At 43.8% G+C, this 18,012-nt stretch overlaps 3 protein-coding genes across 5 annotated transcripts in view; all 3 read left to right on the forward strand.

Moving 5' to 3' along the window:
• Positions 1-1,002, forward strand: part of PFN4 (profilin family member 4) — a 15,406-nt gene extending 14,404 nt beyond the window's left edge. For all 3 annotated transcript variants that reach the window (XM_002913797.4, XM_019808769.2, XM_019808763.2), the window contains exon 6: positions 617-1,002. The gene's annotated coding sequence lies outside the window, so the exon portion shown is untranslated. The remainder of the gene's footprint in view (positions 1-616) is intronic.
• Positions 913-17,151, forward strand: SF3B6 (splicing factor 3b subunit 6). Its single transcript, XM_002913799.4, has 5 exons — positions 913-1,050; positions 7,342-7,584; positions 10,310-10,428; positions 16,577-16,715; positions 16,879-17,151. The coding sequence occupies exons 2-5, from the start codon at positions 7,555-7,557 to the stop codon at positions 16,966-16,968; spliced, it is 378 nt and encodes a 125-aa protein (XP_002913845.1). The 5' UTR covers positions 913-1,050; positions 7,342-7,554; the 3' UTR covers positions 16,969-17,151.
• TP53I3 (tumor protein p53 inducible protein 3) lies at positions 915-6,841 on the forward strand. The gene is made up of 6 exons (XM_002913798.4): positions 915-1,050; positions 1,338-1,480; positions 2,711-2,978; positions 4,462-4,674; positions 5,539-5,735; positions 6,505-6,841. Exons 2-6 carry the CDS (start codon positions 1,343-1,345, stop codon positions 6,685-6,687), a joined length of 999 nt encoding a protein of 332 aa, XP_002913844.1. The 5' UTR covers positions 915-1,050; positions 1,338-1,342; the 3' UTR covers positions 6,688-6,841.
• Positions 17,152-18,012: the final 861 nt, after the last annotated feature.

The raw sequence follows: 18,012 nt of genomic DNA on the forward strand, positions 1-18,012 counted from the left end.
TCAATAGTGGGGAGCCTGGGTGGCTCAGTTGGTTAAGCACCTGCCTTTGGCTCAGGTCATGATCTCAGGGTGCTGGGATTGAGCCCCACATCTGGCCTCTGCTCAGCAGGAAGTCTGCTTCTCCATCTCTGCCCCTCCCCCCTGCTCATGCTCTCTCTCAAGTAAACAAAAATCTTAAAAAAAACAAAGTTAAGAAAAACCCAAAGTGTCAACAGTGCCTAATTTGAGAAAGCCTGATGTAGGCTATTCATACAGCTTTAATCAGTCAAAACTGCCGCACTGGGCAGCATCTTCCAGGCGCTGCCCTCTCATCCCCAAGAGGAAGAGCAAAAGTGTTAAGTATTCAAGGACAGCTTTTTTTTTTTAACTGAGAGACAATATTCTTTTTTTTTTTTTCTTAAGATTTTATTTATTTATGTGACAGCCAGCCAGCAAGAGAGGGAACACAGCAGGGGAGTGGGAGAGGAAGAAGCAGGCTCCCAGCGGAGGAGCCTGATACGGGACTCGATCCGGAACGCGGCGATCACGCCCTGAGCCGAAGACAGACGCTTAACGACTGCACTACCCAGGCGCCCCTCCAGGACAGCTTTTACCTTCCCCTCTTTTCTCTCTGCAGCACGCTGCTTGCCCACCTATACTTAGGATGCCAGCCTTACAGCGTCAATGAGTTAAAAGCCCGCCCTGGCTGCAAAATGGACCGCACTCTACTTCCCTAGCGAGACGAAGTTTCTCTTCTTGCAGGGAGGGCTGGAACATTCCCTGCCAACAGGAAGAAAGATTAGTTTCCCAGGCTTAAAAAAAAAAAAAAAAAAAAAAGAAACCNGAACCTGATTCGCTGTCACTAACTTTGCATCTTAAAGGGGAAAGGAGGAGAAGGAAGTGGAGGATAGGTCCCGGTCAGTCCCACCCCTGGCACTGCCCACAGTCCAGCCGTCCTTCGCGCTCGACACCGAGGCAGTCCTGGGCTGTGGGGTTCTCCTCCAGGGACGCGAGGAAGGGGAGCGCAGGACCGCTTCGCGCCACGGGGAGCAGCGGAGAGCCGTGCCCCTAGTAAGTCTCCAGGACCTCACGCCCGAGCCGGTGGGGGGGGGGGTTCCAACTCAGAGGGAGCGCAGCTTGCCTCACGCTCTTCAGTGTTCTCTCCGTCCGCTGCACCCAAGCCCGGACGGTGTCCCCACTTCCCCGTATGGAGGCTGCTGGGACCTCGCGGGAAGGAGGGCGGAGCTCGGCGGGGGTCAGACCTCGTGGAGAGCGAAAGGGAAGCCGCTGGCCGGCAGGGGGCGCCGCGCTCCGCAAAGGGTCTCGGGCTCCCTCCCTTGCTTCTACATTGTCCTCAGAGAACATGTTAGCTGTGCACTTCGACAAACCGGGGGGACCAGAAAACCTTTACGTGAAGGAGGTGGCCAAACCCCGTCCAGGAGAGGGTGAAGTCCTCCTGAAGGTGGCGGCCAGCGCCCTGAACCGGGCCGACTTAATCCAGGTACCCAGGAGTCAGGCATTGGCTGGGGCAGAGTGGGACTCCAGGGCCTTCGATAAACATTCACCAGACAGATGAAGGAATGACCTAGGGCACTGCCTGTAACCCTTATAAAGGTGTGTTTGCAGAATGTGTGCTGGGGGTTCTAAGACAATATACAGGAATATTTACAAAGCAGCATCTACCCTGGGTTAATCCATCATCTGCTCCGGCTTCCAGATAAGGAGATGGGAACTACCATTTGTTGAGGGGGTTGTGTGTTAGGCTTTACTCTATCTCATTTACTCCTCAGGCAACCCTGCTTACCATTCATATTATACAGATAAACTGAGAGACAAGAGGTTAAGTAATACACCTAAGGCCAAGACAATAGTAATCAGGGCAGCTGTAAGTCAAATCAAGGGCTTTGTGGATCCAAAGTCTGCATTCTTTCCACTCTGAGGGTCTCAGAGCTGGCAGGGGACTATACTTTAGGAATCTTCTTTTTTCTGCCATTTGAAAAGCTAAACTGAGCCAACTGCATTGATTGGAATAACTGAGAAAAGTGTGCCCAGAATCAGCTGGAGCACTTTTCTTTTTCTTTCCTAAAAGTTTTTATTTTTATTTATTTGAGAGAGAGCGTGCACAAGTAAGGGGAGCAGCAGAGGAAGAAGGAGATGCAGGATCAGGACCCGAGCTGAAGGCGGAAGTCCAACCGACTGAGCCACCCAGGCATCCCTGGGGCACTTTTCAAAAATAAACATCACCAGAACCCGGGCATGTGTACTTTGAAAAAGCTCCTCAGATGGTTCTAATGCACACTCCTGGTTTAGCCCCTCTGCTCTGAAGCCTCCAATCAGAGGCTTCTGAGGATTGCAGTGAGTACAAAGCCTGGTACTTAACCTATGAGAACTGTCATTAAGGAGTTAATGGTTTTGTACCTAGTCCTGCTACTAATTTACTTTGTGACTTTGGACAAGTCATCTCCCTGTACAAGTCTCAGTTTTTCCGTTTGTAAAACAAGGAGTTTTGGTAAAGTAAATAGCTAAGGACCCTACCAGTTCTGACATCAACTGATTATGTGACCTACAGTATCTTATTTGAATTACTTTTCCTGTCTCTTTTCTTGGCTTACAAAACCTGACTTTATTCCGATTTTTCTGAGAAAAAGAGGGGTTATCGGAAGAGGGCCAGGGATGGTGACACACACATTTCTGATCATGCTCACCACTTAATGCACTCCTCTTTCTGCAGAGACAAGGCCAGTATGCCCCACCCCCAGGGGCCAGCAGCATTTTGGGACTGGAGGCATCTGGGCACATAGCAGAGCTGGGGCCTGCCTGCCAGGGGCCCTGGAAGATTGGGGACCCAGCCATGGTTCTGCTGCCCGGCGGGGGACAGGCTCAGTATGTCACTGTCCCAGAAGAGTTCCTCATGCCCATCCCAGCAGGACTGACCCTGTCCCAGGCTGCAGCCATCCCAGAGGCCTGGCTTACTGCCTTCCAGCTGTTACATCTCTTGGGTGAGGAGCCCTCCATGCTCACTCCATACAGTGTGGTTCAGTTACTTCATGACTCAGCCACCTCAAAACCCAGCAGTCCTCTGAGGCAGCTTTGGCCTGGCCACTGAGCCATATCCAACCCCAGCACCTCACCCTAATGTACTGTGGGTAGTATCAGGTTCTCATACCGTGTTAGCAATGGCCTAATGTTGAGACTGAACATCATGGTTAGCGGATGGAAAGCCTGGAAAGCACTGGATAGAAGGCCTGTGCATATCTTCACACTGTAGGCCCACCAGTAGTCCCAGCTGCTCAAAGTCCTGCTGAGCTTCTCTTTGCGAGGCCTAGTACAGTAGAAGGGGCCAGTCAACCAACTTTTATTCCTCCTCAGTCCTACTGAAGCCAGACAAGAGCTGATGGGGGGGAGCCTAAGAAGATTTGGTCCCTGCTGTCAGGGAGCACAGTAAACGAGGGAAGACAAGGCATGCATAGGAATTAAACAACCACAGAGTTCAGATATGGCTTTGTCTCTACCATAGAAACTCAAGATGGAGGGGGGGTGCCTGGGTGGCTCAGTCAATTAAGCATCTGCCTTTGGCTCGGTCATGATCCTGGGGTCCTGGGATTGAGCCCCACATTGGGTTCCGTGCTCAGCGGGGAGGCTGCTTGTCCCTCTCCCTCTGCCCTGCCCTCCTACTCGTGCTCTCTGTCAGATGAATAAATAAAATCTTAAAAAGAAAAAGAAAGAAAGAAAGAAAGAAAGAAAGAAAGAAAGAACGAAAGAGAAAGAAAAAGAGAAAGAAAACAAACTCAAGATGGGAACAGTTAGTGTGGGTACGAGTGGTCAGAGAGGGCTTTCTGAAAGAGGAGGACTTGAAGGGTGGGTAAAGTTGAGATGTGACAGAAGGCAGGCCAAGGTGGCTTAAGAGAGTGTCAAGGTGAAATCGGCTGCCCCACTCAGAGTGAAGGATGATGATTATCATCTGTGAAAGATGAGACTGGGACTGGGTTTTAGTGGCCTTGAATGGCACGTTGCCTGGACTTGATGCAAAAGCCAAATGAGAACCACTTTATATTTTGAGGAGAAAGTGAAATAATGAAAGCTCCATTTTAGGAAGAGGAGCCTGGTGGTTGTGTGTGGTGCCTGGATCACTGAGACTGGTTGGAGACCAGTTTCAGACTGAAGAGGAATTGGCTTCAGGTGGTGACAGTGGGAACGATAGTTATTCTTACTTACTAAGGTATATGTCAGAGGTGTGCGTCTCAGGATGATGTCGTAAGTAAAACATTATGGATATGGCTGCCAACAACTGTTTCAAAAGGTTGTTTCCCACTTTGACAAAAGGGAGTAAAACAAAAAAGAGCTGTCATTATGTTCTCTTAAGAGAGCAAGAGATTTGGCATTTTGTCATCCAGGGCCAGGTGCATGTGGTAGAATATGCCTGCGCGGGGAATGGTAGCACTTGCAAAGTAAAGAGAATGGTTCCTGTACTTTGTGCCGCAGGAAACGTTCAGGCTGGAGACTCTGTGCTAATCCATGCAGGGTCAAGTGGTGTGGGTACAGCTGCCATCCAACTGGCCCGGATGGCTGGAGCTATTCCTCTAGTCACAGCTGGCTCCCAGCACAAGCTTCAGATGGCAGAAAAGCTTGGAGCAGCTGCCGGATTCAATTACAAAGAAGAGGATTTTTCTGAAGCAACACTGAAGTTCACCAAAGGTAAACAGTAGCTCCTGCAGCCCAACAGGAATTTCAGAGACGATTCAATCAAATCTTCACCAGCCTGAAGTGTGCCAGTGCTCTGGATCTGGCTTGCCTCTGCTAAATACACAGCAGCTGCCCAGCCAAATTCTAGCACTCTGGTGTTTGATCTCTGGGGACAGGCAGGCAGTGTTCAGGACTAAAATGTTTCCGTGCGCATTCTTGTAAGTGACATCATTCACACACATTTTAGAAATCAGATGAGTCACAGAGAGTTGGACTGGAATTATCCAAGTCACTCTGCAATGAGTTAACAGGAGCTTAGTGTGGTCAGAGTAGGGTTAGGATGGTAGCTCTCTAAATGGGTGAGCCTCTGTATTCCAAAGCCAAATCTGTGTATTTTTGGCTCATCCCTTTCCATTTTTCCACGTGAGTTAAAAAGGAGACATGAAACGAAAGCTTGTAAAACTACGAATCAGATAACCCAGTGCAGACACTTCATAATTTAGATGTGAACCGCCTGCCCTGTAGACTGGGTGGATCTTCCCTGTTGTTTTCTCATTCATGCCTGATTGCCATTGGGTTCTGTACTTACATGGGGATCAAGAGAGATACCAGGTCATGATGTTGCCCCATTTCCCTCTTGCTGTGGCTAGGGATCATAAAAGATGAACTATAGCACACATGTATGATAGAGTTTAGCTACCTAAACTCCATCTACAACAATGTTTCTATGAGCAGTGTTCCTAGTTCCAACCTATAGATTTACCACTTGCACCTTTATATATATACCCATATATTCACTAATATACCATGGAATCTTACTTTGCACAAAGCCTTCTGTGTCTGACGAGCACTACAAATCTGTATTTCATGTGAAAGGTGCTGGAGTCAACCTTATTCTAGACTGCATAGGTGGATCCTTCTGGGAGAAAAACGTCAACTGCCTGGCTCTTGACGGTCGCTGGATTCTCTATGGTCTGATGGGAGGAACTGACGTCAGTGGACCTCTATTTTCAAAGCTACTTTTTAAACGAGGAAGTCTGATCACCACTCTGCTGAGATCTAGAGATAAAAAGGTGAATGATAAGTGAAAAGAAAACATGTAATTATTACCCACAAAAGTGTGGTGGGTTTACGTAGATCCAAGAAAGGAAGATCTGACACATCTTATGTTAGCCTATGTAGAAACGTGCCCCCTGCCCATGGGTAAATAACCATTTTCATAGAACTAATTAAAACTGGTCAGTAGAAGTCTCAACATCTTGGGAAGAAGGTAGCTAATCCTTCACATATTATTTAAACTTTCTAACAAAATGAACAAAGCATTGACAATATTAGGAAATGTATTTCTAATAGTACCAAGATGTTGTCTTCAAAGACAGAACTCTTTTCAGTGTGGTAAGAAAGGTGAATAAGGTTAGTTAAGGCTCTACCTTGAACAGATTATGTTACTGAAATCTTCTGTGTGGTACTCTAGCAGGTGCCAGACTGGGGAATGTTTCCCCACCTAGGGTTTCACACCTGTGGGATAACAGCTTAAACATCCCTTTTGAACTGAGCCTAAAGAAGTCCTGTCTGTGGCCACCTCCTGCTTTAGCCTTTATGAACAATCCTGTTGTCAGTGCCACTGATTACAGAACACGATTCAGTCTTTCTCTGATACAGAGGAGAGGTTATACATTTGGGGGTACACACATACATGCTGGTAGGGAAGGGGTTAGGTACCCCCTGTGTGCATTTTCAGATGTGTCCACATTTCAAAGAGCGCACAAAGGCTAAGCAGGATAGGGAGAGGCAAGGTAAAGTCTCTGTCTAGACTGATGGTCTCCTTTTCCTCATCTTAAGTACAAGCAAAGGCTGGTGGAGGCTTTCACAAAACAAATCCTGCCCCACTTCTCCACGGAGAGCCCCCAACGTCTACTGCCAGTGTTGGACAGAGTCTACCCCGTGACTGCAATCCAGGAGGCCCATGCATACATGGAGAGTAACAAGAACGTGGGCAAAATCGTCCTGGAACTGCCGCAATGAAGAAGGCTTTCCCAGGACAAACGGGAGAAAGTCCATGGTACCCAGGAAGGAGACCAGGCCTACTCCAGGCCACCCTGTAACCCACTGGCCCTCCCCTGGCCTCGCCTACTGATCCGTGTAAAGCCGATCTAAGGAAATAAAGAGTAGATTTGAAGGGTGGCCTTCTCACTGTGGCGGCCCCAGACAGTGGACTGGGGCCTTCTGGGCGGGGGTGGGGTGGGAGTCGCGACCGCCATCGTCACAGGGATCACAGCAAAGGCCCGAACAGTGGGTACTCCACTCGGGCTGCTCTAGGGCCGGGGGTTCCGGGTACAGGAACGGCCTCTGCACCACACGACGTGCCACAACCCTTTAGGCTCCCCTCTGCGCAACACCCGAGGCCGGGGCCCACCCATCAGCCCCCTGCTCCGGCCGTACGCGCCGCAGAGTCCGGCCCGCACCACGCCCCGCCTTCTCCCGCACCCCACCTGGGCGCAGCCTCACCTCCTCCGGCTCTCCTAGTCCCCGCCCCCTCTGGCCAGCATCCTTTGGTCAGGGCCGCCCCGACAGGAACACCGCCCCTTCTTACGCTCAGGTCCCGCCCTTTCCGGTGCGCAGCTCGTAAAAACGCCCCGAATCCTCGCCTTTCATTTTTCGGCCTCTTTTTCGTTTCAGGATCGTTTCGCCCCGGCGCCTTTTCGGAAGGGGATATTACGTCAGCACGTCTCGGCGTGAGACGGCGATAATCCGGGGTGTTGTAAAGCTTCCGGCGGAGGTTGGATATTGATGTCCTGGAGTTGACGGTGTGTTGCGGTCCAGTGGAACGGGCTCCGGAGGCGTCCGGAGGAATTCCAGTGTTTGCTGCAGTAACCATATCAGCCCGCCAAGATGGCGATGCAAGCGGCCAAGAGGGCGAACGTGAGTATCTGGCCTTCTGCAGAAGGGGTGGGGGGGAGGATCTCGCTGCTGGACTTTCTTAACGGCGTGGAACTGTGTATTTTGCCCCTCCTCGGTTTCCCAGGCCAAAGTAGCCCAGAATTTACTGTCTTATCGCTGGGAGTTCCATCCTGGCCCCATCCTTACAGATGCGTTTTGAGCCACGGTTCCGCCTCCACCGTTTTGAGAGTTCCCTCGGTCTCTTATTCTGGTGTCAGTCATAGTGTTAGCCCTACAGCGTTTGTTGCTTGATCTGCACCTACGACCTGGCAACAGGATCTTCGCCCGAAAGTCAGTAGCACAGACGAGTCCCCAGTGAATAATCTAATAGCTCACAGGTAACCAGAGCCTGGGATTCTCAAGTCACGGAGCTTTTTGGATCCTTCATCAATGTCTTAATATGTTTGAGCACCTACTATATACCAGAATTGTGAGATAGGAAACAATTCAAAAGTTAAATTTACTGAACACCTATTGTGTGCCTAACACTAGTCTACGTATTGGGGATACAACAGTGAATGAAACAAAAAGCCCTTCTGTTTACATTCTAATGTTAGAGAATGGGGTATTATAGAAACCTAAGAAAAACTCTGAATAAAAAGAGGTAGGTGAGCTGTAAGGCTGAGAGGTATAGGATAATGAAGACAAAATTGGACATGGTGAGCTGCAGAATTTTGGTGACCTTGATGATGATCATTTCAGTGGATGAAAACTTGGTTGCAGTAGGATGAAAAGAGGATGGAAGTTAAGAAAATGGAGACAGCTCTTTACACAAGTTTTCATGTAAATAGGGAGTAGAGAGATTGGATGATAGTTGACTTTTTCCTGTTTTAAGATGTGTGATATAAGGTGTATTTGTATGTCGTGAGAATGATCCGGTAGAGTGGGAGATTGATGATGTGTGAGAAAGATGAGGTAAGTTCAAGAGTGAAGGTTTCGAGTAAATGATAATGGGGGGGGTGAATATGGATAAATTTAGATTGGTGGGTTTAGTGACATGAATATAAGGTACTTACCATTTGGTCATATATATTTTCTTCAGTAAGTAAGAGGCAAGATCAACTCCTGGGATAGGCAGGGAAGAGGTTACAGCCCAACTGAGATGTTAGAGGGAGTGGTGGTAAGGTTTGAGGAATGAAGAGAAAGTATGATACAGTGTTTTATAGAGTTGAGAAAGCAGATTTAGGAGAGAGGTGTGTTATAATTGTAAGTGTTGATTGTCTATTTGAACTCAGTCTGAAATCTTAAATCTAAAACTTTATTGTACTTGTTGACCTTTTGTTAAAACTACTAGTTTGAGAGCAGGGAATAAGTATCCTTTTTTTCCTTTTATACAACACTTAGCTTAGTGCCTTAAAAAGCTGCCAGTTTAATAGTTGTTGAGCAAATTAATATCCAGTATGTAATTGAATATGTTAATAAGAACATAGGAGTGAACTCTTGTTGGGAGATATATATTTGAGATTCACCAACTTTGGAAACCATGTGTGTGGTTAAGAGATCAAAGAGAGTATAGAATTAAGGAGAGTATACAAAGGGTCAAAAAGGAATCTAAAAGTAAAACTGTGGAAGAGCATATTTTAATGGCAAAGAAGAGTGAGAAGAACTAGCCAGAGCAGAAACCTCAGAAGTTAGGTGTGATGAAAATTGAACACTGAAATTAAAAGGTCTTAATGCCAGGTTGCCTGGGTGGCTCCAACGGTTAAGCGTCCCACTCTTGGTTTCGGCTGAGGTCTTGATCTTGGGTTTGTGGGATCCAGCCCCATGTTGGGCTCTGTGCTCAGCACGGAGTCTACTTGAGATTCTCTCCTTTTGTCCCTCCCCACTGCCCCTCCCCACTGCTTTTATAAGGTTTGTTAAATCTTTTTATAAGATTTTTTAAAAAAAATGTCTTAGCATAAAAGTATTTTCATCAGTGCTGGGCTGGAAGCTGGGTTGTGGTAGGTTAGTGAGTGTCAGTGAACTAAAGATTATGAGGTAAGTGAGTATAGACTATCTTTCCAGATGCTTGACTGAAAGAAAAGAAAAAAGCAAAATAGGATAGTAAGTAGAGAGCTGATAAAATTCAGGGAAGGCAGAAACCTTGTTTTTTTCCTTCACTGTGTAATCCTAATACCTAGCCTGATAGGTGCATAAAGAAGGTGCTCAGTGAATATTTTTGAAAGAAGGAAGAGGGATATAAATGACTGTTTTGTTTTGGATGACAATTGCCAGGATATCAGCAGCTGCTTACCTAAGGAATAGAAGCCAGTGATGAAGGAAAGACTGTAAATTCAAAAGAGAGAAGATAATCGTTGATATAACAGTTTCTTGAAAAGACCACATAAGAGTTGTCAATGGGAGTTTTATTGTCTAGGAAACAGGAACAGTTCCCTTCACTCCCATATATGTCTGAGGCATTGAGGACTTTTAAATGAGGTTGGAAATCCTTGTTTAACTGCAGTGACTGGAAGCCTGGGTTTTATAGTAGCCCCTTACTAGTTCCTACTAATACTCCTCCCTAAAACTAGTGCCCAGTTGTTTTTCTGAAAAGCATGCCATTTTCAGGAATATCAGATTATAATTTTTTAAAAAATAATTCTTATTCTTGACTATTATGTGGGGTTTTTTGTTTGTTTTTACTGTGAGGATTTATTATGAGAAATTTTTTTTAGGTGGTGGCACTCCTGCCTCTGATTACAATAATAGTACATATTTCTCATTTTAGATTCGCCTTCCACCTGAAGTAAATCGGATTTTATATATAAGAAATTTGCCATACAAAATCACAGCTGAAGAAATGTATGATATATTTGGGAAATACGGACCTATTCGTCAAATCCGAGTGTGAGTCTTGCTGAGACTTTTGAAATGTTTTTTCAAGAAAATGATTGTATAATCTCAGAATTATAGCTGACAGCAAGGCCTAACCAAGAGCCTAGAGACTAAATGGATTGAAATCTGGGAGATGAGATTTTTTTTGTATGGAAAAAAATGAGACCTTCCTGATCAAGCTCAGTGAGAGCCAAGAATAGTGGTAGTGAAAGTAGGGGAAGCATGAAGTAGTAATGAATGGTTTGAGGGGAATGGGTGGGAAAAGAAAGAAGCAACATTTATTGCATAACTATTATTTGTAAAATCAGATATGATACTTTGTTTTTTATATGCATTAACTCAAATTTTCTCTCCTGTCTACTTTACTGACTCTGGAATTTCTGAATAAACTGAGTAAGGAGGTATACAAGTAACTGAGAAAAATGATTTTTTTTCCCAACTACGACTTTCTTTTGAAGATTTATTTTTTTATTATTTTTTCTAATGAAGATTTAAAAGTATATGGGAGAATAATTGCAACATGAGTTCAGGTTTTAATTAAATCTAAAAACTGGGGTTCATATATTTAGATGATATTTATTGAACATCTACAAAATGTCATTTGTTGTAATAGGTGCTTTTATTTATATCACCAACACTACAACCCTGTGTGGAGGTGATACTTGTCTGTTTTGTTTTGTTTAAAGATTTATTTATTTGAGAGAGAGCACAAGCGAGCGTGGGAACAGGGAGGGGTAAGGGGAGAGAGAGAGAATCCCAAGCAGACTCCTTGCTGAGCACAGAGCCCAACGCAGAGCTCAGTCCCAAGACCCTGAGACCATGACCTGAGCTGAAACCAAAGGTCAGACAACCGACTGAGCCACCCAGGCACCCCGATAATTGTCTGTTTAACAGGTGAGACTACCAAGGCCCAGGGAGTACAAGTACTTTTCTAGCTTCACACAACTATTTAGTGATAAAATCTCTGGTTCTAAGTTGAATATTTACACTACACAGATCCATAGCTAGTGAGACTCTAATTAGAATAAATGGGCCACTTACCTCAGAGTTCATCTGGGAAAATTTTTTAAAGTTTATCATCATTATTATTATTATTATTATTATTATTAATAACCTAACACAGGGGCTCAAACTCACAAGGCATACACTTCTACTGAGCCAGCCAGCACCCCTGAATATCTCTTTCTTAATAAATTTTCTTTTGTGACCTGAGAGCTTCTTCTTGGCTTTTAGAATTCTGTGAGATCTTGAGAGATTCTCCGTTTAAATCATCACTTTCCTTTCAGAAAGTAAACCAAGTGCTAGCAATACATCATCATTGGTACTCAAGTAGGGATGGAAATGAAGTGTTACAGACCAGCCATCCTCTTTAGGAAGTCTCAGTCCTTTTGAGTATTTGATAAAGGCTTTGGACCCTTTTCACAGAACAATACACAAAACATTTTGCATATGATTTCAGTGGGTACAGGAAACCTAGGTTAAGAAACCCTGTTCTAAACATAAAAGAATAGTATATAGAGGTCCCCTGACTTGGAGAGCAGAAGATAAGATTCTGCTTCAGGCCCTGCAACCCTAGACAAGTTGTCCAGCTTTTGGGTTTTCTGTTCCCTCACATGTAAGATAATCTAGATAGACTGTGCCTTTCAGCTTTTAACATGGAGGCAGCAGGATAAATTTATTGAATTGGATGTAAGACCTAAGTTCAAATACTAGCTGGACATCTTCTAGTCATATATAACTGGGCAAAATATTTAATCCCTCTGAGCTTCAGTTATTTATAAAACATAGTCTTCATAACCTGTCTTAAAAGAATTTTGGTAAGGATCAAACTAGATCATACCTGTGAAAGCACTTTGTCATGAAGTATTTCCTTCCCAGTGTGCATTAACCACCCTTCTATGCTCCCACAGCACCTTCTATGAACATCTTTTAACACACGATTTTGCTGTTGTCTGTATATTTGTCTCTCTTGCCAGCCTGTGAGCTCCTCCAGGACAGGTATTATATATTCTTTTCATTTTGGGATGATAGCTTTTGTGCCTGATACATGTTAAACACCCCCTGTATATAAGTAAATGAATAATACAGAAAATGGTTGTGACTGACTTCTGAAAGTGTTATAAAATTTATTGCTAGTACACAAGAGATGCTTACATCAGTGAAGTTAGTGTTTCAGAGAGCCCAGGTAGATAATCAACCAGTGGCATCTTTAGAAGGGTGCAAAGTAGCTCAGGACCTTTGTACTCTGGTCCCTCCACTGGGAATGGTTTTCACCTGGCTCATCTCCTACCTGGCTCCTCATTCTTCAGGTCTCCACTTCAGCGTCACCTTTTCAAAGAGGTTTAGTTTATCCTGACCACCCTAGCACTAAGTCATCCTTGTCCTCCCAGTAATCTCTGTCACAGCTGTCTACTTCCTTTATAATATTTCTCATCTGTATTTATCTTTCTTCACTTGGATAAAGTTCCTTGAAGGGAGAGAACATGTTTGTCTTTTTCACTATTCTGTTTCCAGTGCCTGTCATACAGAAAGAACACAATATATATTTGTTGAATAAATTCATAAAAGCAGGAATTTGGGTCCAAATTATAGATTGAGAAACACTTTTTTTGTTCCCTAGCTGTGATCATGCTTTATCACATATTTGGCACCTAGAACTAGGGTGACCAACCTTCCCAGTTGGCCCAGGACCAAGGGGTTTTCTGGGACATGAACTTTCAGTGCTAAATCCTGGACAGTCTTGGGCAAACTGGGATGAGTGGTCACCCTTCCTGGCAGACAGTGCTTTGAACTTTTTAAAGCCCTTTCATATCTTTTACCTCTTGATTACTAAAACACGGAAGGCATCAGGCATGTGAGAGATCCTGATACGGCTGTTAGACATATGAAGCCGCTGAAGCTGAGAGAGGTTAATGCACATGATTAGGTTTTCTTATTCCTACTCTGAGGTTTTCCACCAATCAAGAAAATGTTGCCTCATTGCCTACCATACAGTAGGTACCGGTTACATACTTCCAGAAATTGAAGGTACAATATGGTTAAGATACTAGATTGATAATTAGCAGCTAGCACACTTGGAGATGAGAATCTTTAAAATGGGGTTGGTACCCATCCCTGATCTAGTTGCTAAGAAGATGTAAGAGGAAGAGATACTTTTGTTTTGATTTTTTTTTTTTTTAAGCTTCCAGGAGAAAGAGAATTGGTGGGAGAGAGTAGATCTCCATTTTTCATGTTTATTAGCACTTGTGTGCATGGTGCTGTGAGAGAAAAATGAAATATAAGACCTTTCTTGCCCAGTTAATAAGAACTAAAATATTAAGTTCTTTATGTTTTTATTCCAAAGGAGAAATAGGTAGGCTTTTTGGCAAAATCTCTGGGGCACTGTGTTTTTTTCTTTGGGTAATCCCCAACTTTCAAAGCTAATGCATTATTTTTTTTTAATTAAAAAAAATTTTTTTAAGCTAATGCATTCTTGAAAATTAAAAGTCAAAAGTCCAAGAGTTGGGGTGTCAAGCTGGCTCGGCAGGAAGAGCGCTCGATTCTCTTTTTTTTTTTTAAGATTTTATTTATTTGAGAGAAAGTGAGAGAACGAGAGAAAGCACAAGAGGGGGGAAGGGCAGAGGGAGAGGAAGAAGCAGACTCCCCTCTGAGCAGGGAACCCGACTGGACTTGGGGCTCCATCCCAGGATCCTGGGATCATGACCCGGGCTGAAGGCAGACGCTTCACGGATTGAGCTACCCAGGCACCCAAGCACGCAATTCTTGATCGTGGGGTCTGAGCTCCATGTTGGGTGTAGAGATTACTTAAATAAATAAATAAACTTAAAGAAAAAAATGTCCAAAAGTTGTTAGACTGTTCCCAGACAGTAAAGAATATTATAAAGTCCCTCATTGGGCCCATTCAGCCTGACAGCTTGTAAGCATTCAAGGACACTGGCACTCTGACCACCCCAGCACCCCATACCTCTCCCATCCCCCTTTACAGGAAGCATAAGCTCTGACCAGGGCCCAACGTTGTAATCTTGTCCTGGATCAAATTTTAACAGGTACCTCCCCTTCCCATGGCCTGCTACCTTTGCTTGACCCTGTGCGGGGACTATGACAGATGGAGAGGCAGTCCACGGTCTTAAACCTTATTCCACAGTTGGCACTGGGTGGCTAGAACACAGATGGAGGGGTCCATCTTTATCACACTGGGAGCATAAGTTGAGTGGGACCTGTGCCCACTGCCCCCACTGACAAGCACATGGCCATCTGCTGCCTGCAGTTTGTTGCTCTTCACACTTCCCTACCTCCCTGAGGAAGGAAGCTGGTGAGGTGAAGAGAGGAGGTGGCAAGGAAAACCTACACAAGAAGCAGCTCCATATCCACAATCGAAGTCCAGCTTCCACTTCTAGCCACCTTGCAGCACTCTCCCCTGGCTGGCAGATAACCCCACCCACAAGGCAGATCACTCCCTCCCACCTGCCTTGGCCAAAGCTGGACCCTTCTCCCAAGCCAAACAGGGCTGTGTAATGCATGGGAGTGCATATATTATTAAAAATGAGTGTATGAAAAGTTGAGAGTTGACCGTACCACGTTTTAGAAAAGCAGTGAATCTTCTAAGTGGGAGAAACCACGTTAACTCTTTACATCCTTTCCTGGCCATAAAGGATAATGGTTGGCTGTTTTCCTAGACATCATTTATAATTTTGCCATCTTCTTCATAGGGGCTTCCACCCCACCCCCATCTACAGACACAAATAGGTTTTATTTTTATGGATTTGATAAACCTTAGTAAAATACTGCTCAGAAACATTTGTTTCCTGCATTGATGAAGACTGTATTGTCTTTAACTGAAACTAAAATTAGAGTTAGGGAGGGGCGCCTGGCTGGCTCAGTTAGTGGAGCTCATGACTGTTGATCTTGGGGCTTTGAGTTCTAGCCCCATGTTAGGTGTAGAGATTGCTTAAAACAAAGTTAGAATGAGGGAGAAAATTAAAATCTTTAGAAACAACAGACTAGTTACCAGGTAATAATGTGATAAATAATTTAAGTATTGGTTCTGTTGCATAAACGTGCAGTAGGAAAAACCTCATTCTAGACATTGCTGACTGATAGGAGCCATCACTCCTAAATACTGTACTTTCCAGCTTACAACTGAGAATTGGGGGCGCCTGGATGGCTCAGTCAGTTAAGTGTCTGCCTTCGGCTCAGGTCATGATCTCCAGGTCCTAGGATTAAGGCCCAGTTGGTCTTCCTGCTCATTGGGGAGTCTGCTTCTCCCTCTCTCTCTTCCCCTGCACATGTGCCCCCCCCCCCGTTACACACGCGTGCACGCGGCTCTCTCTCAAATACAATCTTCGAAGGAAATAAAGACTGAGAGTGAGTTCTTAGTGTGAGAAGTAGGAAAGACTAGAACAGTAAACATGAAGACTGGGACAAAGTTTCAAGCTAGTTCTTTGCTGCTAGTGCTTTGGTAGCTGTAGTAGTAGTCCTGACAGCAAGTTTAACCTGTAGCTCTTTTACTTAAAAAAGAAAACAAAAATTAACCTTAATTCAAGAAACAGTAGGCTTATCCAGCATACCTATCCGTAATGCTTATTTCCTCTAACAGTGTTCAGGTTGATCTCAAAATACTTGAACTCCAGCTATGTATTTAATCTTTTGTGGTTAGTGGTTTAAAAGACAGTTCTGTTATTCAACTATCAGTGCTCGGGTAAATGTGTATTTTTTTCCACAGTATTTATTGTTTATTTATAAAGAGAAACTATTCCATAGCTCAACAATCCTGTTTCATAGTTCAGGAATACAGGTCAGTGATGAATTTCCATGGAACTCAACCCAAAGAAATTCTTTACATTCCAAAATCACTTTGCACTCTGAAAGATACCAGCCTTTTTCGTCTCCTCAGAATCTCTTACGGAATCATAATTTCTGTAGAAATCTGCATATCCTTCTTTCTTGGTTTGGCCACAGCAAACTTCTAGAAAGCTGCAATCCCAGGGAATGCTCCAACAATATGAAATTGCAGATGCTTGGCCAGAAGGCCTCCCATCTGTGGTTTCGTCAAAGTCTGGAAGTCATGGTAGTTACTGTCCTTAACATCTGACCTCAAACCCAGCATCTTTCCTAACTCAGGTAAATGTGTATTTTAATTAAGTCTGATTTCACTCTGCAGGGGGAACACACCCGAAACTAGAGGAACAGCTTATGTGGTCTATGAAGACATCTTTGACGCCAAGAATGCATGTGATCACCTTTCTGGATTCAATGTTTGTAACAGATACCTGGTGGTTTTGTACTATAATGCTAACAGGGTAAGTATTAGCCACAGTCCTCAGTGCATGGGGAGCCCATGTTAAGTAGTGTACCATGAGGGGTTAGAGTATACTGTGAGTTCCTATCTCACTGGTGCTGTTGGTGAAATTTCATTTGACTACAGATCAGTAACTGTTAACTTTGGTGCTTATCATATTTCAGGCATTTCAGAAGATGGACACAAAAAAGAAGGAGGAGCAGTTGAAGCTTCTCAAGGAGAAATATGGCATCAACACAGATCCACCAAAATAAACATTTTCTGCATTTTCATTTTAGACTAAAACCCATAAATGACCACCATCACCCTTTTCTTATTTTTAATTAAAGCTGAATGTTGTAATTTCTTATTCGAGATTCAAAAGGACCTGCTTGAAACTTTGATACATGTTAGAATATGTTATATGAATAAATAAACTTGTAACTTTTTGTAAAACACGTCAATGTTTTCTCTTAAACTTTCCCTTCTTATTTGATACCAGAAAACAAATCAGCAGTTGAACTGTATCAAGAATTGTTTGGTGGTAGGTGGTCACAGGGACCAAGCTTCTTAAGAACAGGGAGCTTTTTGTATTCTTAATGCAACAGTCCAGTGCTTAGCCATCAAGGGAAATTTTTAGAGTGCTGTCATTTATTGAATGTTAACAACTCACTGAAGGTAGGAAACTCCATTTTACAGATATGGAAACCAAGGTTCATTGTGTTGGTTGAATGAATAAAATGCTTACATAAAAAGTTGCTGTAACATCAACCAGTATTAACCATACCAGTACATTTGAATAATACTTGCCTTACAGTTAACAAAATACCTTTGTCAATATGGGTACCCCATCCTTAAAACAGAAGTCAGTTCTAGAAGTGGCCATTCAGATGACAGCACATTGTTAGAAATTTGAGAGCATGCTTCTTGGGTAGTAGTGTTGGTTGTTACATGTCTAAGATTGTATTATGCAGTCTTTTCCTTTAGTTACTAAGTGTCCGTGAATATCTTAGACCTTAGCTCATATCTTTGCTATAAATAGAATATTTAAGCTTATTCTTATAATCATACGCTCCCATGGAATGGAAATAGTATGGTTATTACCACATTTCATCATAGCTTGGCAGCTTGGAGGAGATAGCTATAATTTTCTTTTATAGTTTAGGCATGGGCCAAATGGAAAAACATGGACCAATTGTTTTGTATATAACTATAACCCAAAATCAATTTGAAGACTACAAGCACTGAATCATTTAAATGGACAAAAAGCATCTATTCTACTTTTAAATGCATTTAGCTTTGATATCTATGCTTACTTT

This window comes from Ailuropoda melanoleuca, chromosome 4 (genome assembly GCF_002007445.2).
Source record: "Ailuropoda melanoleuca isolate Jingjing chromosome 4, ASM200744v2, whole genome shotgun sequence".
NCBI lineage: Eukaryota > Metazoa > Chordata > Mammalia > Carnivora > Ursidae > Ailuropoda > Ailuropoda melanoleuca.